The sequence below is a fragment of the Terrapene carolina genome, unplaced genomic scaffold, assembly GCF_002925995.2.
Source record: "Terrapene carolina triunguis isolate 2854851 unplaced genomic scaffold, T_m_triunguis-2.0 Scaffold95, whole genome shotgun sequence".
Taxonomy (NCBI): Eukaryota; Metazoa; Chordata; order Testudines; family Emydidae; genus Terrapene; species Terrapene triunguis.
The window spans coordinates 50,077,180-50,101,615 of NW_020664446.1; the positions used below are offsets into that span (position 1 = coordinate 50,077,180).

General features: G+C 41.4%; 1 protein-coding gene across 4 annotated transcripts in view; it reads left to right on the forward strand.

Moving 5' to 3' along the window:
* Positions 1 to 24,436, forward strand: part of FAM13C (family with sequence similarity 13 member C) — a 95,384-nt gene that overhangs the window by 46,246 nt on the left and 24,702 nt on the right. For 3 of the 4 annotated variants that reach the window (XM_026651010.1, XM_026651012.1, XM_026651013.1), the window contains exons 6-11: positions 6,184 to 6,274; positions 6,669 to 6,734; positions 14,581 to 14,791; positions 16,601 to 16,739; positions 20,427 to 20,508; positions 22,340 to 22,551. In XM_026651010.1, coding sequence (XP_026506795.1) covers positions 6,184 to 6,274; positions 6,669 to 6,734; positions 14,581 to 14,791; positions 16,601 to 16,739; positions 20,427 to 20,508; positions 22,340 to 22,551 — 801 coding nt within the window. The remainder of the gene's footprint in view (positions 1 to 6,183; positions 6,275 to 6,668; positions 6,735 to 14,580; positions 14,792 to 16,600; positions 16,740 to 20,426; positions 20,509 to 22,339; positions 22,552 to 24,436) is intronic. The other variant, XM_026651011.1, reaches the window with a different exon arrangement.

Consider the following 24,436-nt stretch of genomic DNA (forward strand, 5'->3'; position numbering starts at 1 on the left):
CTCCCTTGGCCTCCCCAAGCACCTGCTTGTTAAGCTGGTGCCTGGAGCCGGCCCTGGTTATAAGGGCTCAGGGAAGAGCTGGGTCAGTCTCATTCCAGCTTTGGAGTGGGAAGGACCTAGCTGCCTGGGAACACAGGGTACCGGAAGCAGAGCAGTGCTGAGGAAAGGCAAGAGGAGCTGGGGAGCTCCAGCCTGGCAACTCCCAAGGCTGAGGCCTTGTTAAAGGCCCAAGAAGGTACTGGAGCTGCAGAGGTGCAGCCCGGGCTTAGGCAGAGGCAGCTGATCCAACACCCTTACCAGTGATGAGTGGCCATTACAGACTGCAGTTTGCCCCAGTGAGAGGGGGCTAGATGACAACTGGCAGTAGCCACTGAGGCAAGATGGGTATAAGGGATTGGGGGTTCTCCTAGGTGGGCAGAACCCCAGAGTAAGGAGCACCGGGGTCCTGAGGCAGGTGAGACACCGGCCAGCAGGAGGCGATCCAAGGCTGAAGATCGAGCTAATACCCAGACTGACCAGCATGAGGCGCTGCGCCGGTGAGTGCTCGATGTGCTACACATGGTGGAGAATATGGGCATAGTCGGTCACCCCTGATACAAGGGGCAGGGATAGGACTGGGACTATTGCTGAGCAGAGGAGAGAGGAATGATGGATCCCAGCTATGCTGGGGCTTTCTTTGTGGAGGCCCCTGGTGTTATCCCTGGTTGGGATCAGGCGTCAGCACCACGGCAGAAGGGGGCTGATGAACCCCAGGGACAAAGGGGATCCCTGTTGCAAGGGATCCGGGAGGCCCAAGAGGGACTCTGGGAGGTGCAGTGGGCCCTCCAAGAAAAGTTGGGGCAGCTGGCGGAAGGGCAGTGGGCCCTGCTAAGACTGCTGAGGCGAGAGTTCAGGAAGAACTGCCAAGAGCCAGAGGGGAAGCCCAGTGCCAGGGCCCGGAGGGCTTGTTATGCCTGCAAGAGACGGGGACATCTGAAAAGGGATTGTCCCTACTGGGAGGGGACAAGGCCCTGAGGTGGCCTGCTGTATGTGGCAACCCAGGGGGCAGTGGACATGCCGGGCCTGTTGGCGACGCGGACACATACAGTGGACGTGCCCAGGCCTGAGGTGGAGGGAGAACCATGAGAGGCCCAAGGCAGCGAAGAGGCGGGGAGCCTGCTGGGGCTGCTGCGAGCTGGGCCACATTAAGAGGCACTGCCCCCTCAAGGGGTGAGGGGTGAAGGAAGAGGTGCCTAAGGACCCAGGGGGTTGAAGGCCGGCAGGGTCAACACCGCGGTGATGGTGGTAGACCTGCCGGGGAACTATGCCCCACAGGAGGTCACAGAAAGGGGAACTGGGACAGAGGGGACCCAGCAAGAGGCCGGGACCCAGACTATCGTGGAGCAGGCCACAGTATGGACCCAGACCCTCAGGTTAGAGGGTCCGGGGGAGGCTAGCCTATGTACGCGGCTGGCAGCCACGGAACAGGCCTGCCAGACAGTGGAGGCGGAGCTGGAGAAGGACAACAAGGAGAAGGAAGACCTGGGCCTGCAGTTGAAGGAAAGTGAAGAGAGGCAAGTGCGACTGGCGGGACATCTCTGGGCCGCACAGGCTAGAGGACCCCCTACCCCTGGGCATGGGATTTTGAGGGGTGGGGTGTAGCGGGGCAGTTACCCTGCTCCTGTAAAACAAGGTTAAAAGCTGATTGGGTGTGGCCACAGCTGTGGCTGCCTCACCAATCAGGCCACACCTGGCCCTGTTATAGGGGCTCAGGGAGGAGTTGGGTCAGTCTCATTCCAGCTTTGGAGTGGGAAGGACCTAGCTGCCTGGGAACACAGGGTACCGGAAGCAGAGCAATGCTGAGGAAAGGCAAGAGGAGCTGGGGAGCTCCAGCCTGGCAACTCCCAAGGCTGAGGCCTTGTTAAAGGCCCAAGAAGGTACTGGGGCTGCAGAGGTGCAGCCCGGGCTTAGGCAGAGGCAGCTGATCCAACACCCTTGCCAATGATGAGTGGCCATTACAGACTTCAGTTTGCCCCTGTGAGAGGGCGCTAGATGACGACTGGCAGTAGCCACTGAGGCAAGGGGGCTATAGAGGATTGGGGGGGTTCTCCTGGGTGGGCAGAACCCCAGAGTAAGGGGCACCAGGGTCTGGGAGGGACACGGGGCCTGAGACAGGCAAGACACTGGCCAGCAGGAGGCGCTCTGGAGATGGAGCTAATTCCCAGACTGACCAGCAGGAGGTGCCGCGCCGGTGTGTGCTCAATGTGCTACAATGACCAAGACTTTGGTTATACCACCCTGGTTATGCATTTACACACGGTGGTCACTAACCCAATACAGCAGAAACATCAGAGAAGATTTTCCCCAAGTGTTTTGAGGTTAAAAAGCATGTCCAGAATCTGATATTCCAAGGTGTTCTTAAGGAAAGCCACAGTGCCTGGGCATTGCCTGCAGTAATCATGATCAAAAAGGATGGCAGAGTGGTTTGGTTGTGATTTCAGGAAACTGAATGAAGTGACATACAAGGACATCTACTCACTGCTCTGTGCGGAGAAATCATTAGATGTGTTGGGAAATGCAAGAGTGTTCTCAACCCTTGCTCTGACTTTGGGCTATTTTTAAGTAGCAGCAGAGGCACAAGATAGGGAAAAGGCTGCAGTACCGACTCCTTTCAGGCTGTTTGAATGGACATGATTACCATTTGGCTTGTGCAACGTGCCTGCTACATTCCAGAGGCTACCAGAGGGAGTGTTGGCAGACTACATTCTGGACACCTTGTTGATATATCTAGATGATATTACTGTGTTCTTCAGAGACTTCAAAAGTCATATAGAAAAGCTGGATTTAATCTTTGCATGTTTGAAGGAGCATGACTTGAAACCGAAACCTAGCAAGTATTGCCTTCTGCAAGTGGATGTCAAATTCTTGGGCCATATGATGTTGATGGATGGCATCCAGGTAGAAAAAGAGAAGACCAAGACATTGGAAAAACTGGCCTGCTTCTACTACAGTCAGTTCATCCCCAAATTTCCACACACTGCTGCACCTTTACATCAGCTAGTGGGCCAACTGGGCTGAAAGAAGGGGAATGACCAAGCACTACACTTTGTGTGGGATGCTGCCTTGTCAAGAAGCCTTCGATGAGCTAAGACTACAGTTAATGACACCAGCTGAACTTGCATATCCTGACTTTAGTCTGCCTTTCATAGTGACCAGAGATAAGATCCTCCATGGCCTAGATGCGGTACTGAGTCAAAAGCAAAGGGGGGCTGAACGTGTGGTTGTGTATACAAGCTGTAGGTTAAGGCATTCAGAGAAAAATGACAAGAACTACAGTGCCTTTAAGCTGGAGTTGCTTGCCCTTAAATGGGCTGTCACAAAAAAGTTTAATATACTCAATGTTCACGGTGGTTTCAGATCACAATCCTTTCCAATACCTGCCAACCACCAACCTGGATGCTGTTGAGCATTTTTGAAGTGCATTGCAAGCTGGGAAGACAAAACATCAATTCTGACTTATTGTATTGACTGTCCCTAATGGAAGAACCAGAGGAGAGTGAGGACTTAGAAAAAGATTTCCTAGTAATCCTTGAAGATGTTGTGTGGGTATGACTGTGGCTGGAGGAGCCAGAACCTGAGGGTTATTGATGAGTGAGGAAAACTTCCCAGAATGCAGGGGGGAGAAATCCTTTGCCTTTCAGGAATGACCTAATGATTTCAGGGTACTCCTGGGAAGAGGTTCAGGTTCTGCAGCAGCAGGGTAACATCAGACTAGTCATAGCAGCAGTTGTGAAGAGAACTAGATCTATCTGGACATTTGGAATCAAGGACCCACAATCCAAGAAATTAAGCCAGCAGTGGAAACAGCTTAAGTTTCACCGTGGAATGTTGACCTGAGTTTTATATGACCCAAGAGAAGGAGAAGAGGTGAGGCAACTGGTAGTGCTGGTATCACTATGCAAGCAAGTTGATGAGGCTAACCATGACCACGGAAGGCATTTCAGATATAGGAGTACCCTGGAGATAAGTTATTACTGGCCCATGATGGTTAGTGATGTCCAGTCCTGGGTTAAGCAATGCAAGCAATATGCCCCTAGCCAATGACATATTTCTTCGTATCAGCGCTCCTTTAATTTGCATCAATGTTACAGCCCCAATGAAGTCTTAGCAATGTACTACACCCTGCAAGAAAAGAATGAAAATGTGTTAGTCCTCACTGACATGTATATCCAGCAACACATCCAGGTCCAGGAAGAAGATACCGGACTTGCACATTTGTTGTAACTGAAATTTACTGCACTTCAGAGACTGCTGCATTGAACCTTACCCAAGCCACTTCCTCTCAATGTTTATGCTGTGCAGTGTTGTTTAATCCCCAAGAAATGGTGTTGGTGTAAATGGAGTGTGTGTGTGTTTAAGTGAATTGCAGTGATTAAAGGGTTACCAGTGAGTTAGTAATATCCTGGAGTAGGGGCACCCTCATCCCAGCAATAGATGCCCATGGAGTACTGAGATAAATATCCAGGAACCCCTGGGCTCAGTCCTTCCTGTGTGATGTGAGTCCTATTCACTTGGCACCTGGAGGGAAAGTAAAGATGGGCAGGACCAGGGGGAAGTGCATTCAGGTGGGGACTCGGATCCTTTCGTCACTTGGTTCAGCCAGGGTACTGTGTACAGAGAGAAATTTCCCTACTATGGTGGGACAAATCCCCTGCTTACACACAGACTGAGTCGGAGGCTGCGGAAGGGAGACCTGGACCCAGATTATGCCAGTTCTGTGCCTGTTGGAGATTTCCCCCTCCCTGGATATACCCAACAAGGAGCCAATTTCCACTCCCTTGCACTGCGTGAGTGCCACAAAGGGAGGAGGTCAGAGCTGGGAATCTTCCCTTACATTTCTATTTTATTGCCCACAGCCCAAATGTACCTTTAACAGAAAACTCTACTGACCCGGGGTTTATAAAGTGGCTATGTCACAAGAGAGTAAAAATTGCATAGACTTATGAATTTGCATGATACATCACTGATTATGGTACACAGGGGAAGCTATAATTTGCATAGATGTTTGGGTCATCCCTGTTCAGAAAGAATCTACATCTTGATAACCCTGAGCAGATATAATTAGGGATATAAAATTAAGGCTACATAAGCATGAGGACAAATATTTCTGGGGCAATGCTGATTTTGTCAGCAAGTGCCTTATTGTTTCACTGGGCTTGGTTTTATGTGTTTCAGCTATGTGAGCTTTTAGACAGCCATCTGCATTTTCATGCATCTTCCATTGCTGTCTGTATTCCCCTTGAGGGAGAGTAATTGAACATACAGAGCATCAGGAGTGACTCATTTAATCCATTCAGGTGGTGATTAGGCTTTCAGAGCATTTGCATCACAGCAAGATGCTTGTGTCAGATTGTACAGCTGAATATTACACTCAGCATTGAAGATTAAAATGAAAAATGGACCAAGCGTGAAACAGTAGCTGAAGGTACTGGTATAGATAAGCAGCCTTGTCCTCATTGATTTGTCTGCAGTGAGCGACAAAGATCTGTTAATTTTGTCTTTGCAGCTGATGGGAAATGATATGATAGCCTGATAGAACCAGCAACAACCTCCCTACAAAAAATGTCTGTACAAGAACAAATCAAAAACAGCCTCTTCCAAGAATCCCGAGGAAGACTGTGTAGCTCTCAGTAACTCTTTGTTCACTGCAGTATACTTCACAATATGCTGTAGAGAGGTTTTGTTTTTTAGGGTTTTTTTTATGAATGGTAAACTGGGTGGGGCATAATGTCATCAGATCCTGATGTCAGCACAATGAATGAAATGCTTGCATAGCATATTGCTCCAAGACCAAGAAAACAGCCACCACCTCAGATTGGCTTCCTAGAACAAATTGTCTTTTGCTGACGAAATCACCATTCCCACGTGTGTTGAATAATCCATATAAGTTAGGATTTAGATAAGCAGAGGACATGAAGATACACATGGAATAATACAAATTTGATCTCTTACACATCCCTTTAAGAGCTGTTGGTGGATCACCCCTTCTGCAGACACTGCTAATGGGCTCAGTGAACTGAAGACGTGTCACTGTATTTTTGTTGTTTTCTATCTAGCCCAATGTTCTGCTTTTGTCTGCACAATTCTTTGTTAAAGCTACAAGCCCTTGAAACTGACTTGTGCTCTGCATTTTTGCCAACCCAGGAAGAAACTCCTCAGCTGCAGGCTTTCAAGGATCCTCCAGCCCCTTCATCAATTCAATCCAGTGTGCAAACTGATGGGGCTAGTTGTGGAGGTAAGCTGCTATGTCATGATGTGTCCTCATTTGCAATTACAAGATAGTCCTATGTTCCAATATAATCTAATATTTGCAGCCCCATGGAATGCAGCACAGATGAAATGTGAAGGCTGAAGCACAATGAGCTGCTGCAAATGCTAAGAAATGTAAACAAAGGGATAAGATGTGTTAGTAAGGATAGAAATAAATTGCAGCAATCTTCTACTTTTCCTAGGTACCGCATTTTGCTTTACAGGCAATTTTAAGAGTCCAGATTCCTTCTTTTTCGGTTTGAGCTGTATGTTTCTTTCAAGAGAGTTATGTTCTTTATTTCTTTACTGTGTTGCATCTGCATTGTGTGTGTGATATTCTGCCATTTCATGTAATTCTGTTTTGCAATTTTTTTTGTCAGAGCAATGTCACTTCATTTCTCCTATTATTGATTTTAATTTAATGCATCAGCAGAGAGATAGTGAAGGTGAGTTTTACAGCACGTTGATTTTAATCATTCATGAATCTGCCTTGTCCATCTTGCATATTATGATGTGTTCCTTTTTCTTTTCTTAGTCCTACTCACAGAAACTAATTCCTCCAAATAAATGGCCCTAACACTCGGCATCATTTTCTGTCTGTTCATAGTTTATAATCACAGGGATTGCTGAATCATAATTTTAGGCAGAAGGGGAATCATTGTTTCTGAAAAATAGGTCATAGTTAATAAGACTAACATACCACACAGAGGAATGATATGTAAACTTAAATTGTGTATGGTCAACATTAAGGCAAATAGGTCAGTAACACGAGGCCTAATCCTAATTCTGCAAGGTAAATTTTATGGATAAAAGAAAGGTGAGTTCAGAAAAGCTTATGTCAGAAGCTGTTTGTTTGGATTTTCTGTAAAATGCGATTATTTATTTTATATTATTTTTATTACTTACGCTATTCTACTTTAGACATTCTCAAATGATGGCAATGTATTGCAAAAAATAAGGAATAGTTACACATAACCCTAATCATTGAAAATCTAAGCAATGCAAAGGATGATACATACTGTAGCCAAAAAGAGAGTGTAACATTTTGGCTTCTGAGTTGATTAGGAATAGGTTGTTTGGGTTTTTGTGTGTTTTCTCTGGCTGCTGCAACATAGGTGGAAAAACACCTTAACAGGTTTCAAATACAGCTGTAGGAATTCCTAACACGCCTAGTTTCTCACCTGTATATTTGAGTCAAGAATGGAGACTATGCAAATGCTACACAGGGCAAAGAGGTCTTGTAGTTTGCGCTAAAACTGCATTGGCTCTTCCATTCATTGGCAAGGTCAATTTTTTTGTCCTTTTCCAATTTAACACAAATATTTTGCTTCTGCAGTTTCATAATTCATAATCAGAGAACACTTGATATTCAATGGAAGACTCTGCAACCTTTACCTTTGATTTGATTCTGACTGCATTTAAACTGTTAAAAATCTCCCACTTCAAATAACACTTACAGCATTAATCTGTTCATTTACATTTACACAGCAGGATACTGGAAGATGTAGCATTTCTCTCACACAGTCCAAATAGAGCATGATCTGCCATTCAGTCGTTTCCAACCTGTGCTTTAGGGGAAGCTTGGTTATGCATTCATATGCATTTGATATACATTGTTTTGCAGTAGCACCTGCTTTTGGCTGTTTTTGTTTACTGACTTGTTATTTTAACATAAACAACACCGGTCCTTTTTCTCTCTCTCTTAAACTACTGGTGGAATTTATCAGTTCAATCAGTTGAAACACAGTAATCACAGAGGTCTAGATTCTGCTATCAATTTAAATCAATGTAAATCTGGATGAAGTCGGTGGATTTATACCAGGATAACTGATATCAGAATCTGGCCTTTAGGGTATTTTTAGTGCTGGGCAAATAATGGATATTTCAGTTCATTGGGAATTTTGAAATATTGAAAAAAATATGTTTTGGGTCAAACCAAAAATGATTATTTTTTTTTAAATTTTCAGTGAATCAAAAAGTTGAAAAAATGTAGAGTTGTGTTGAAATGTTTCAATTTGGGGGCATTTTGCCAGAAGCCAAGGAGGACTAGATTGCCAAAACACATGGGCTAGGGAGATGGTTAGGGAGAGGAGAGAAGGACCTGCAGTCCCTTATAATCTTTAGTAAAGTGGTGAGGGTACTCTTCAGGGATGTGGGAGACCTGAGTTCAGTTTCTCCTTCTGCCTTATGTGGAGAAGGAGCGGGAAGTTAGGTCTCCCAGTTTGCAAGAAAACTCAGAAACCATTCCAGGCCGACCAAATCTGCATTTTTTTCAGTGAATAAATAGTGATATTTAAAATTTAAAATGCATAATTTTGTAATATAAACATGATTACATAATAGATTTCACTTCTCTGATTTCACATTCCAATTAATAAAAGTAAAGGAAATACCATTTTTATGAACCAAGGTTAACTAGAACATACTGGCAAAACAATGTAATGCTTAGGATGCAATTTTTTCTAGGGATCCCAAAATGTTTAGTGACTCTCATTCTATAAGTCCCTGAAGACTGTGCGGGACAAGCATGTTCAAATTTACTTACGAACCCATAACTTCTTGAACCAGTCTTTGTATAAGGAGGCTATGATGAATTTCAATGATCATGTATTCAAACATATTAAAATAGGAGGAAATAAAATTAATGAATGTAAATAATTACTTAGCATAACTTTGGGGTATGTGGCTACATAGCTAACAAAGAGTGTGTATCTAACTGTGAGTGGTTGAACTATAAGAAGTTTTACACGTCTTTTACGAAAAATGCTAATTCTCTCAATCACTGACAGAGTATATATTTGAATGCATATGTATATTATACCTATATATGTAGTTTTTCACATGTAACAGATGTGGATAATTTTTATTTTATTTAACTGTTTAAGAACATCATGTGAGAACACAGTCTTGAAATTGTTTCTATGATAGTTTTGATGTCCCCATTGATCAGGCATATTGCATGTTTTGCATGTGTTACTAGCCCTTGGCTTAATGTCAGATTATGACCTCTGGTTTAGTGCTGACATTAGACCAAATTTGTCGGATTAGGATAGATGTAGTATTGGAGCCAGTTTGCTGGTTTGGGTTAAGGATGGTTTTAGCTTTTGATTTTTCACTAAGGTTAAAAGGCTAGGGTAAATGTTGGGCCCATTCATTGGTCTAGGCTAAAGCCTGGGATCCTTTTGAGGGCCCAGGCTGGAGTATAGAGTTGATGCCAGGATTGTGGCCTGAAACTGTTAAGATTGGGGCCAGCTTGTGAACTTGGGCTAGTGCTAGGATGCCATGAGTTTAGGACCATGGCTATGGTTTACGGTCTGTTTTATGGGCCCTATCTAAAATTGTGCTTGGGTCCTGTGATGGGGGACACTCTCACCGCTTGTAAGTGCCTCTTGCCGGGTGGATGCGAACCTGCACTCTCTCTGTCTCTCTCTCTTCACGGTGCCCTCTAACGGCTGTTGCCCTTGTCGGGCAGGTCTTCAGTGGCTCAACCCTCCAGCCAAGTCACATACAATCAATATGCATGAACGCACAAACCCCTTCCACGGTAAAAAGTCCAACCAGGCTTGTCCCTGTGCCATTGGTGATGTCTTTAGCCATTCCTCTGGGCTCAGTTCTCAGCCCCTTCTGGGCTAGCTTTAAGTCTCTGTCTGCCCTGGTATAGAGCAATGCTCCAAGGGCTTTCTCCCTGGAGACTCTTTAAGTCCTACCCTTCACTTGGGCCTCTAAACAAGCCTTATCCCCTTCTTGGGGCTTAGGTCACCCTGCCAATGGCCAGTAGGGGGACCTCTACCTGCCCAGTACTCCAAGTCCTGACCCAGAGACCCTATAAATAGGGTCATAAGTGATAGTGTAGACATGGCCTTAGCCTGCCCAGAGAACAGACAGTCTTCTTCCCCCGCCCCCTTCCCTGGGCAACAATGCAACATATAGGGGAAACTAAGACACACTCAGGATTCATAAAAATATTACAAAAAATTCCCACTTCATCACATCTTGTATTTGGCAGAAGTACAGATTTGTGAACAGCCTCCACCGAGAGCCCCAGAATCAGAGTGCAAAATATGGAAATCTTTCTGCTGCCCTTATGGTATTCAGGGACCTGCCAAAATTTTAACACTGCCATTTTTTTTGACAGTGCAAAACCCAGTACTTAATATGGTTTCAGAATAAGAACACTTCCGTTTAATTATGCTATTTCCACCTGTCCCTACAATGATTCCTTATGTTTCTCAAAGCTTGAAAAGTATGCAAAATTTAAAAGGAGTTAATACAGTTCATTCCAGAGGACACCACAGTATTGTTTTTGAGGGGGAAAAAAAGTAGGCTATATTCATGTACTGTAACTGTATTATGTCTTTTAAACCAATGAAGGGATTCACTGACAGAAGATAGCATTGTTGCTTACCTTTGCTATGTAACATTCGTTAATCCGTTTATTTCACATGTGAATTGTTTGTGCAAGTCACCAACTTAGGCAGGTACAATGTTCTAGCCTACATTTCTTCAAATTCCTTTCTGCATTTTTCACTGGAGAAAGGATTTGGATCTCTCACATACTTTACAAATTCTGCAAAATATAGGTCTGGGGAAATCTCTTTCCATGTATTTTTCCATAGTGTGCGTCTTATAACCCGTTTTTTTGTCAATTGATAACCATGAAAGTTATAAAAGACAGTGTAAACTTTTCATTTTATTTACATTTCATTGTAAATCACCAGCATACACTATATTTGGTGGGTTCACAAAATGTAAAATGGTCATTTATATTGAGATACATTAAAAAGATTATATAGTGCTTACACTGTTAGCTAACAAGTGATGTTCTGTAACTCTGGAATAGAATATTTTGCTGTTTTTAACATCATTACATGCATTTGTAATATTTTATTTTGCATTTTTATTTTACTTGTTTTCCTAAATTGTGTAATTATGGGTCAGCACAGGACATGCATAGTCTCTGCATGGCTTTTATATCTTTTGATAAATCTGTTCATACTGGTTCCTCTTTCCAGGGGATTTATTTAAGGGGGTGGGGGAGTACAAATGGGGAGAAAATGATTTTTCTGTCCTGCAAAATATTTCAAGATTTCAAAATTGTTCACAGTCTACATTGGGATGAAACCGAGACTTTTCAAAAAAAAAATTGCAAAAAACTCCTCCACACAGAGAGAGGGAATAGCCCAGTGCTTATGGCACCCTTCTGGGATGTGGAAGACAGGAGACCCAGGTTCAAGTCCCTGCTCTACCTGATTCATGGCCCAGGATGGAATTTCTGGTCAAATAAGAGCGAGAGAGATAGAGACCAAGCTCCACCTCAGAATAGCCAATAGCCAAGTGACTAGGGCACTCCCTCATCTCAGGTGAATGCCCTAACCACCAGGCTTATTGGCTGTGCTGGGGTGGGTCTCTCTCCCTCTGTCCTCTTGGAGCTGTTAGAGCATTCTCCTGGGATGTGGAAGTGCCATGACCACTGGGCTATTGCCTATTCTGGGGTGGGTCTCTCTCTCTCTCTCTCTTGTTTGACCAGAAATTCCATCCTGGACAAGAGAAACCTTCCCAAAGAAACTTTTATCAAAGCCAAGATATTTCTGCGAAAAGTTTCAGTTTCAACTAATCAGCACTTTCTGATGACAATCTATTTCATTGAAAAATTTCCTGACCAGAACTAGTTGTGACAAATAAGGCCAATGTACCTGGTTTGTAATTCTATCCAATAACTTTTTGCTTAATAATTTCTACTTCATTGGTCAAATTCTCCTCTCCAGCATACTAGTAGCTCCTCAAGCTTCAGTGAAGTGGGAGAACTGGCTATATTGTTTAATTTGTCTGCACAGGAAGATGCTGCTGCTTATTGTTGGCCTCAGCACCCCCACTATAAAAATTGTTCCAGCATTCCTGGCTGCACAGGCAACCGTAATTCTAATTATTTAGCACATCACTTTGCAACCATTATAACATGCTTCTATCATGTTTTTTAATGTCATAAAGTGTCTGAATCAGTAATGTGGTACACTGTAAACAAATACTCTATTCATATATAGATTAATATTCCAAACAGAATTATTTATATTGCTCCTAAAAATTAAAACAAGTAAAATAAAAATGCAAAATAAAATATTACAAATACATTTAATGATGTTAAAAACAGCAAAATACTCTATTCCAGAGTTATAGAACATCACTTGTTAGCTAACAGTGTAAGCACTATATATAATCTTTTTAATATAATCTTTTTAATTTAGGAACATTTGGTGTTGTGTTGCCTGTAACATAGAAACAATTGGACAATGTCTGATAAAATAATATTTTAGATCATTTAAATCTATTTATTTTGAAGTCGGTGCCCAATTTTCTGCTTTCGAGGAGGGAGGCTGCTTGGAGCCACTATTTTCCCAATGCTAAACAAGCTCAGTGATTATCTATTGTGCAGATAATAATTAAAATACAGTATAACAGTTCCATCAAAATCTTAATGGAAAAGGCCTTTTTATCTCTGAAAGTACTACACCCTCACCATAGGAAAATCCACAACTTAGTGCTGTAAATTAATAGGAGTTAGAGGTATGTCTTCTGAATTTTTGTAACATCATTGATTAAAATTTCATTTTTAATTAAAAGCAAAGGTGAAGGAACATTTTCAGATCTGCTGCTTAACTGACATCTCCTTGCTGATCTGGGGGAAAATTAATGTTCAATTTCTTCTGCTGAAATTTTTGAGAAATATATGATATAAGGAATCCCTTGTAATGTATGTATGATACACAACTAATTCATGGTATGAACCTACAGTAAATATTAAAATAATTGATGCCGACTCCATTTTTGCATATAGATACAATTTTAAAGAGAAAATAATAAAATTAACTTTGCCTAGTTACAATATAATACATTAGTTATTAATATAGATGGAAATTTCTCCCCAGGTAGTTGAGAGAAAACACTCTCTTTCGGCATTGAGAATTCTATTCTGGCTTTTGTAACTTGTTTGTACATATATTTTCAACAGGGCTTTGTATGTTGGTACAGGATTTCGCCATCATGAAGCAGAATCCTCTTAAAAGCACACCCCATGGGAAAAAATACCAGTTAAGGATAAAATTCCGGCCTATTTTGTGTAAGCCTCTTGAGGGTGAGGAAGAGGGAGCAGGGAGTCTCACCCTTTCAATGCAGACTCATGGCAAGTTATGGACTAGAACTACGCAAGTCTTGTGGCCAATGGGCAAAAGGAGGGAGATGAGGTTCATAGACAGACAGATTTAAGACCTGAAGGGACCAATGATCATCTAGTCTGACCTCCTGCTTAACAGAGGCTGTAGAATTTCACTTAGTGTTTCTTACATCGAGCTGGATCTTGTGTTTGAGCTACAGAATATCTTTTAGAAATTCATCCAGTCTTGATTTAAAGACTTCAAGTGATGGAGGATCACTGCATAAGTTGCTCCAATGGTTAATTAAGCTCACTGTTGAAAATGCTCCTTATGCAGTCCCTCTCTCATACACTAGACACTGTCCACTCCTTAGGAGCCTATGCGCCCATTAGTGCATGGGGACATTGCTAGCATAATGCCATATACCTAACACCCCAAGGCAGCAGACAGAGTGCACCACCTACATTTTACTGCTTACGCAACCAGTTTCAATTTTCTGTTCATGTATATTGGTCTGAATGGGTTAGTAATTAATTTTCTGCAGAGTGGCATCTTACCCTGAGAATTAAGAGCAGAATTCTACAGGATATGGGTCACCAGGCTAGAAGCACTCAATATGCTGCATGATAGGGTCCTAAATGTGTTACTTCTGCAGATGTGTCCTATCCTTCTCCTGAGCAAAGGACTGAGCCCTAAATTAGGGAATGAGTCTTATTTTACATCTGTTTTCATATTCTGCTGCAAAGAGTGCATTTCAGAGAAAACTGATCTATAAAAACAGAGAAAATGCTTTTATTCTGATAAACTTCTTATCTTTCTTTTAACAAAACTTCATGGTTTATTTTTACACACACACACCTGTCTATATTCCATTGTGGAACTCAGAATACAGTGTTATACCAGTTGTTGTAACCTATGTATCCTCCTTTGTTATGCTCTGATTTGGTACCACGTTCTACCAGTGTATGCTGCATTGCTATACCATACATTATTCATTGTATTAATTGCAGAGTTTTCAAGCATCTCACTTTGCTTCCATGAACACATTTGTTCATGTAGATTCTTATTTACTTCTATAGCTAACGAATTAGAGTGTTTTATGAGAGACCTTCAATCGCATATTGATTTGATCTTGTCGTTATAGAGCCTGTACCAGCCCATAGAGACTGGCAGAGTGACGCAGACAACGGCCCAGAAGACCATCACTCCTTAGGGACCAGTAGACTACTATATCATATTACTGATGGAGATAATCCCCTTCTGTCACCACGCTGCTCAATCTTTAGTCAAAGCCAGAGATTTAATTTAGACACAGAGTCGGCCCCTTCCCCACCAAGTGCTCAACCTTTCATGATGTAAGAAAATATATTTTTAACTTTAATTTTTATTATGTTTGTACAGTCTAGAACATTTGACTCTTCACATTTCTCAGATATGGTCATGTCATTTGCTCTAAACAGGGATGTTTCATAATATAATACAATATAATTTGGCATGATTAATTTGAAATACCATAAATATGACCTAACATTTTCCAATGAGAACAAAGTACAACATTAGCTGAAATCTCAGTTAATTATAGTGTAGTAATGACATTTTTAAAGGTTAGTTCATAATCAGTCTGAAAAGTGAACACAGGATAAAAAAGGTTATTAAAGGTCTAATTCAGAAAAGTTCAACTGCAATGGAATTACTGCATGAGTCATTCATTGGAAATGGAAGGCAGTGTCACAAAACATCTGAATAGTCCTTGTAAGTACTTTTTGGAAATTCTAAGAATTAATTTCATGCTGGAACTCTGTTTTCTTTAAATCTTAAAAATAAAGTTTAGGCAAATACAAATAATCAAGCCTATTTATTCACAAATCTAAAAAGTCACACATGAAATATCCTACACAATGATTGTCTATTGCCAGTAAGGATAGACTCTCTATTGCAACGCTAAATTCCTGTAGAATAGAAGGCACTATAATAATGAAATATTTTGTGCTTTTTTCAAGTTCTTGGCAACTTATGGTGACTAACTCTTAAACAAGAATGTCTACTTTTTAAAGTCCGAAGTTAAAATAGTATACTTACAAATATTTTAACTTGAAATAAAACAAACTTTAAAAAAAAATAACTTTTTTTTATCCAACAAACCCATTTTTTTGGTGCATGGAAATTAGTCAGAATCATTTTCAGTGGAGCTGATCGAAAACTTTCTGACTGAACATTTTTCTGTCAGAAAATGCCATTTTCCCAAAATCTAAACTTTTTATGAGAACATGTTTATTTTGACAAAATTCTGTTTAAAATAAAAAAAAATAATTAATTTTGTTTTGAATTTTTCTTTCATTATATTATAAGTTACAATGCAATATAAAATAAGAAAAAAGTCAAAATTGGAATGAAACATTTAAATTTTATTGAAATGAAATATTTCAATTTACTCTCAACATTTTTTCTGAATTTTTGTTCTATAGGAAATTTTTTAAAAATTGTTTTCATTTTGATTTGGAACAAAAATAAGTTTTGTAATGTTAGAATTTCCTGTGAACTGGAATTGTGATTAGCTCTGATTTTCAGTACTACATTTTTACCTGTTGGTGCCAGTAATTAATTCTAATATACAGAAATCATTATAGGCTGCCCTCTGGTCTGATTCAGGAAATAGATATCTTCCTGAAATTGGCCATAAATGCACTTCATATAAAAGAAGTGTCATTTTCTGTTCCCCTTATTCACATTGCATCATACCTTACTCCACAAATAATGTAATTGAAGTCAGTGGGACTACTCATGGAGTAGATGCTATTATTAAGTGTGAACAAAGGTATCAAAATCTGGCCTGTTAGGGTGGGATTTTCAAAATGATTTTCAAAAGTTAGGCCAATGTGGAGACCTTTTCAGAATCCCACACTTAATGATCAAAGTAAGGTAGGAAAGGTGTGGGGGCTGCCCACTAAACACTATGCCACCTTCAAAGAAAAACCAGATCTTTCACATATTTACTTCATAAAGCCTAACCTTGTGCCTACCTATAGGAGAAACATCCAGAGTTCTAACACAATTTACATATGATTTAGACTAGAGATGGTTCTGTGTGGCTATAGTTCTGATTTCATGGCAGGAGGTCAGAAGTGTTAGTTGCATTAACAGAGATTTTATTTCTACTTTTGCAGGCCCAGAAGTTCTTCCAGGTGTAATTGTGAGGACTGCAAAGAACCGCAGACAGTAATGCAACTTACCAAACATCTTCAAAGTCTCAAGAGAAAAATCAGGAAGTTTGAAGAAAAGTTTGAACAAGAAAAAAAATATCGGGTAAGAAAATAATCGGAGAAATAAGATAGGGTGAATGCTACATGTATTACGGATATCGTCCTTAAAGGTGTAGGATTGCTTCTTGCAAAATAATAGAAAAAAATTGATATCTGAGTGATTATAGGCCATAATTGTGAAGCTCTGTTTTGAGTTACCTTCATTGGGGAATATCCATCAATCAAGATGGGTGATCGTAACATTTAACTACTTTAAAATATCCTGAACATCTTTAAGACAAAGGAATGTTCTGATACTTATAAATAGCTTCTTACTTGCATTGTAGATAAAATTATTTGCTTAGCAACTTTGTTCTGCTATGTAACTTTTCTCATTCATGTGGACTGAGTTATCTTTTCAAAAAATCAACAAAACAATAACTTTCTTTAGAAGTCATTTGTCAAATAAAAAATGAAGGCTCTGGTGTGTGGCTAAGTGGTATCTGTGTCCCGAGATGTACAATATATGGCAGAGAGAGCCCCAAGTATTGACTCTGGCTAAAGCAAAAGCTAAGGAGCCATTAATCTCTAGGGTATAGAATATTGTGTGGTGTGAGTAGAGGTCTGTAAGGTTTCACCCTCTTGTGCAGTTTCCCCATACACAAGTTGTGGCATCCTCCCCATTTGTGTCTCAGTAGCATCCCATCATCTATCAGAACATTCCTCTGGTGTCTGAAAGGGAAAGCAGTTTTCTTGGAGGACATGATGCTCCTTTGCTACTACTATGGTATATGAAAGCTACTGCTATAGTTTGTAAAAATAATCAGCACCTTCCAACCTTACTTTGTTGGAATCAGACCACCTTATCTGTTTGAGATTATATTGCTCTCTAATGATTGGTCAATAAATGAATATAAGCCCTAATATTACTGGCAGCTAATAGAGATTCTCCTTTAGCTCAAATGGTGGAAATAGCACTCTTTGAAGCGGAAGAACCTTGCTGCATTTGTGAGATTTTGGTGGCAGTCATGGAACATAAAAAACAGATGTATTTGTCTCTTTCCATATTGAGCTTCTTATAGCTAGGTAGAGATAGATATGTAAAATAAACTAAATCATCAGAATATTGTGCAACAGCCTTGACCCCACTTCCAGACCTTGGGATTCATCATCTTCATCATTGGTCGTTATTCAGCAACCTCTTTGACGGCTACACCTCTAGTTAGTTTACAGAGAGTGGAACAGGATCAACAGACTCCACTCACTCAAACTGGTGATTTCCCTGGAGTTTTGTCTAGAAAGGGGAAGCCAGGGAACTGGGTGGGGTTTACTTCCACATTTTTTATGTCATTGGGCTGGTATAAGTGATAGTCAATGAAAGGTAGTGGGCATGAACAACTGTGGTCTATATCTATTCAGAATTATGATTTTTTTTAGGCCCTGTATTGCTGAGGTCATTTTAAAAGGTATTTTAAGATCCTTCTGCTGTGTGTGTGTATATATGTATATATATATATATATAGCTAGATGGCCAACTTTGGGATTTGAATAACACTTGTGCTTACTAGTTGGCAAACCCAAATAAACACAGGGGCAACCCTGGAAGTAATAAAAATGTAAAGATTTTCATCCATCCCTTTTTTTGTAGATACTTGAATAGGGTTGGGGAAAACCATTGATCTGAGAAGCAGAAGAGAGTGTCAAGTGTAGTACTCTTAATATTTACCACAGATAAATTAATAATCCTTTTCTGATCTTCAGGAGAGTAGAGGAAGAAAGCACAGAGCAATTAGACAGATAATATTTCAGTTATATTAATCAACAAAATCAATCCTGAAGGGTATGGTGGTGATCACATCACTGACCTCATAGAGGCTTGACAGTCCTTCAGGGGGGTGTCCATCTTAGTGACCTCACAAAGACCTGGGATATGTGAGCAGTCCCACTGGATACAGTGAGTGAATCAGTAAACCCCCCTACTAGATACAGAGGGGAGCAGTGAGTGTGTGACCTTAAGACTCGGTCAGGTGGAAGGGGAGTGAATGAATCACTAGTCTCACTGCCACGTACAGCAAGGGAAGCAGTTAAGTCACTATATGACTTTTTTTTATTATAGGCGTGTGCCAAATGAACTAGGCAGGCAGCAAGGCTCACAGCATTTTCCCCCCTCTACCTCTCCCCCCCCCCACTTAACCCCCTCCCAAAGCCCTTCTCTCCTATATAATATGTTTAAATTGTTGTGGGTGTTCGGTCTTTTTTAAAAGTTTCTGTTTTGATTCTGTGCAACTGCTACTGTGCAGTAAATGCTGACAGGAATCAAAAGAGGGAGGAGATGAAGGCAGTGAAAGGCTGTAGTCAGGAGCAGTCTTTTGCTTTGACAGCGGAGAAAAGCTTGAATTACATACAGGAGGGAAGAGGAAAGGACTCAAGGAGGAGGAGACATGGCTGGAGTAGAAGGAGAGGAAGATTATCTTGGTAGCAGTGTTTGCACAGATTTAAAACACATTTTACAGGTTTTTCAATTAAATTGGGTGAAAAATTTGAGCTGAAATGCATAAAATATTACTTTTCAAAGATTTTAGGGACCCTGGTCTTAAGGACTGCAGTAAGGGCTCCATCCGGAAAAGTGTTGAGCATTTGGATTCCCAACCTGCAAATCCTGCACATGCTAAACTTTAAGCATGTAGGTAATCTCACCGAGGTCAACGAGACTATTCACTAGGGTGACCAGATGTCCCGATTTTTATAGGGACAGTCCCGATATTAGGGGCTTTTTCTTATATAGGCGCCTATTCCCCCCCCCACACACACACTCTGTCCCGATTTTTCGTACTTGCTATCTGGGCGCGCGCACACACACACACACACACACACACAAGCAGTGCTTAAGTGATTTGTAAGACCAGAGACAGAATGCTCAGCACTTTGCAGTATCAAGCCCCAATACAAGAAGATAATGAACTTGACAGCTTATTAGCATAATCAAGCCAAACATGTCAAATGGACAGTGTATATAATATAATGCTTAGCAGTGATTTGGGATCTTAACTATTTCTGGCCATATGATGTGTGGAAGAATCACCATCTACATGGACCATGGTAACCTGATATGGCTCATATAAAGGCTGTCACTATAAGGTACGTTGCCACAGTTCCTCTCACCTGGATAGACACCAAAGCGAATCCCATGCAGCCTCCTTGAGATCTTCCAGGTTCCACTAGGGCATACTTTTTTGACCTAAGGTATCAGGTCACAAACTGGTATCAGGCTGTTGTGACCACCCTGTCCTTCTCGTATTGTTAAATGGGAGAGGGTCCTGAATAGATCCTGATAAATAACAATGAGGTCCTGGGAGGGGATCCTTGAATAGAATTGTTGACAACAACCACTCTGTTGGGGGAGGGGATGTAGAAGGATTAGGTAGATGCCTATACTTTTTTGTATGAGGGAAATAAATATATCTCATAATTCACTGTGATTCTCATTGACATGGAATCTTTGTTCTGAAATATTTTGTATTTTAAATAAGCTAGTTCTTTATTGGATGAGTATATCAGGAGTGTCATCAGAATTCCTGCTACATCAAGCACAAGTTTGATTTTTACAACCATAGGCTTGAATCTGCAAAGACTCAGGCACATGCTAAACCTTATGCACTGTGCATTGACTCTCTGTGTAGGATCAGTCCATAGAGAATACAAGAAAAGGAATAGTCCCATCATCAGTTCTTTTCTGTTCTCTTATGTGCAGCCTTCACATGGTGACAAAACTTCCAATCCTGAAGTCCTGAAATGGATGAATGACTTGGCTAAAGGTCGTAAACAGCTCAAAGGTACATAATAGCATATCGTTTCATTTTATTGCACAGTGGGCAATTTCATAATACTGGAAACTTTGTAAAGCAGTGCTAATGCAGTAGGAGCATTTTAGTATTTGTTTTCTCCTCTTTGCCCCCTATTTCTATTTCACTAAGTCTCCCTAAGGACAAAAAGAAAGATGAAATGGCATGTGCAGCGCCAGTCTCTCCCCGCCATGCTTGGGGAGAGTCAGTTCAACCATATTCAATAGAGCTGAAAAAGAGAGAGCTTATTCGTAACTATCAACATTCTTGAAAACAGAGATGCAATTTTAAATATTAGCCTCAATGTTTGTCTGATGTTTCAGCTTCATTAGCATTAGCATACTGTACATAATTGCCAAGTTAATGGGTTTGTTATACTGATACCATTCACATTGTAGTTGTAAAGGGGGTTTGTTGAATTTACATTACAAAACTCCATTTTAAACCACCTATTATTTGGTCATAAAAATAGCTTCTTGCCTGAAATTAGATTTAATACCAAAGGTCAATTTTTTCCCTTGACAGCCTGTATGTGGCTCCATTGACCAGAGTGGGGAGGAAGATATGCGTATCCAAGGGGAAAATGTAGCCACTATTGATTTTTTTAAAATAAAAATAAAACACAAGCTATTTTTAAAGTAATAAAAGAATCATTTTTGTTTTAGATGCATTTTTCACCATTAAGTGAATCATAGTATTACACTTCAATACTGTAGGGTGGGATTTTGATAAGTGCTTAAAGCGTCTAGAAACTCAACTCCCATTGAAAGCCAGTGGAAGATGGGCACCAAACTCTGTGAACTCGTTTGAAAATCCCTCTCTTAAATATCAAGTGATTAGTCTGCATTGTCACAAGATGTTTTTAAAATAACCCCTTTTTTTAACTAAAGAAAAGCAAAATAGCTGTAAAAGGGCCAAACTACATGCGTAACTTCTTGTAAATTGTCACTTTGAATCGATTGTATTTCAAAATGATAAACCCACTTCACGTACATTTTCATACACCTTAAAGGCCCTGATCCTGCAAACACTTGAGCACATGCTTAACTTTACTACCATGAGAAGTGCCATTGATTTCAGTGGGAGTACTCGCAGTAGTAAAGCTAAATACTTGTGTGAGTGTTTGCAGTATTGGGTGCTTTTATAAAGGAAGTAAGTAGCATTAGTGCTATTTTAGAAGCAGGGAAACTAAGGCAGAAAGAGGTGAAGTGACTTGCCTAAGGTCAACCAGTAGACCAGTGGCAGATTCAGGAATAGAGTCCAAGCTCCGAAGGCTCAGGCCAGTGCCCTGTCCACAGTTCCTCACTTCTTCCCACATCCTCTGGTCTGCACAAGCAGGAACTGTGGGTGTCTTTAAGCCACCTTTAGACTCAATCCTAGGCTGGCCAGGGTCCAAGCTGGTCCCTGTTGTAACATCATGTTACAATAATATAATGGATGCCTTGTCTGATGCTGGACATCATTCTGGCAGTGGAGATCAGCCAGGCATAATGGCTGCCTGGCCTACGTCCTTGTCCATGGTCACACCTGCAATGTAAGGGGCTTGGATGGGTTGTGGTATGGGGTAGTGGCAGCTCTATCCCACCTGGCAACTTCTGCTGTTTATGCTGCACCTGATTCCTGCCTGTTTGAGTGAATGCTCTCAGATGAGGGGCAGGGGAATTAAAAACTCAAGTTAAGGATTATTAATTTCCCAAATGATTGTGGTATGTTAACAAACTAACACAAGGAACCAGGATGTTTTTCTTATAGTGTCAGAAGAAACCTTTTGACAAATATTTATTAAAAACTCATTTGCCAAGTAACTTGCTTTTTTGAACAGAGCTTAAACTCAAAATGTCAGAAGAGCAAAATTGTACCCCTAAAGCACCCAAAAGAATTGTGCAGCATGAGAGCACTGGAATATACAAGGAGACCAGGAAGCAAGAAGCAGCAAGTACTGAACCAAATCCATCCATCGAAGAAACCATGGATACCGTAATGAAGCGATTAAAGGAGAAACGACAACAGCTTAACCTCCCTGAGACTATAAAGGTATGTGTGTTTCTTGCAGAATAATCACAACTGGGGAAGAAATTAAATATTGTTTTTAGCTGTCAGTACCCTACTCGGTGTATTCTGAACTGCCATGTTGCAATGGTATCCTACAGATCTTGCACCACAGGAGCATAACCCCGACAGCATATTTTTACACTAACAAAATCACTGACCCTAGTACACTTTTTCTGGAGTGAGGATTCTAGGAAGAGTTACAAAGACAAAGCAGGGCTAGATTTACAAAGAAATGTAGTGTGGTGACGCTCAGCATTGCCATGCCTAACTTTTAGATGCCTAGAAAATTACTGACTGGGATTCACAAAGCCTGAGTTAGGTGCCTAGGCTTCCTATGCAATGAATGGGAGAGAGAGGCACCTCAAAGGGGATTTACATAAACCAGCATGCTAGGCTGCTCCCCACCTAAACTAGAGAATGGGAGATGCCAAGTCTGTGTGATAAACCCCACCCCTCTCACAGAGATAGGCACCTACATTGAGGCTGCAGGGAAGTGCCTCCCTCAGCTTGGGATTCCCAGCTGAAAACCCTCTCTTGGTGTTAGGCGCCTATGCTGTTTTTTCAAGAAGTTGGAGGGAGGAGGAGGAGGAGGAGGATGACCAGGGGTACCATCTCCCTCATAACTCTTAGCCCAGTGGTTAGAGTACTCACCTGGGATGTGGGAGACCCCCAGTTTACCTGAGGGGAGAAGGGATATGAACTGGGATCTGCCACTTTTCGGGTGAGTGCTCTAACCACTGCACTATGGGATATTCTGAAATAAGGCACCCTCAGTCTCTCCTGTTGAAGCAGTTCCACGGTGGATAAATAATTTTAAAAAAATCATTGGAGCAGGGGGACTGGATCCTGGGTCTCCCATTACTGGGCTAGTTATGAGGGAGGAGGTCCTTCTCCTCTTCTCTAGGGTTGCTACCTCTGAAGTACAAAAAATTGGGACATCCGGGATGATCCTGAGCCCATAAAACTGGACAGATGGCAGAGTGTGTTGAGCACCCTTGCAGACTTCCCAGGATAGCTACCTCAAAAAAGATATGATCCTAGGAAAACCTGGACAAGTGGCTACCCTATCCTCCTCCTTCCTCCCTCTCCCCCCATTTTTGTGTAAGCTTGCCAATAGGGGCCTGGTTTGGTAGGTGAGGTCTGAGCACACTTACTGGATCAAACCCTGCAGGCAAATTAGGCAGAGGAATTTGAATTACTCTGGGGCGTAGCCATCTGGACGCCTGACATGGAACTGCACTGAGCATGCTCAGAGGCAGAAACAAAGGTTCCTAGGGATCATCGTCTGCAAAAATGTAGGTGCTGCTGAGCAGTTTTACATGCCTACGGGGTTTGACGGAAGCTTTGAATCCTAGTGGGCCTGATTCTGGGATTTACATGCCTGAAGTGGCAGTTAGGCAACTAAGTTCTTTTGTGAATCTAGCCTGAAGTGCCCATTCTTTTCAGCAGGGTTTGCAGGTAGCACTGAGTGCACCGTGTTTGGAGGTGAACGTCAATATCTGTATTAGAAAGGAATTGTAATAGCTTCGCTGTTTCAGATTACAGGTACATGAAAAGCATGTTCTCCAATCTATGAAAGCTGGTGATAAAGCACAAGCAATCATATCTCCAGTCCAGAGAGACTGTGTGACTGCGAAGAATCACTAAGAGCTTGTTTACAAGGTGTGGTAAAGACCACTTCAGGGGTGTGATTTATAGAGTTCTAACATGCTGCGCTCTAACTGTCGCATGTTGACCCTGTTGGTGTGAACAAAGCACCTTTTAGTTCATGCTAGCAGGTTCTACTCAGAGCAGTTAGAGTGCAGCATGTTAGAGCGCTCTACAAATCAGACCCCTCTAATCTGCTTTGCTGTGCTGTGAAGACAAG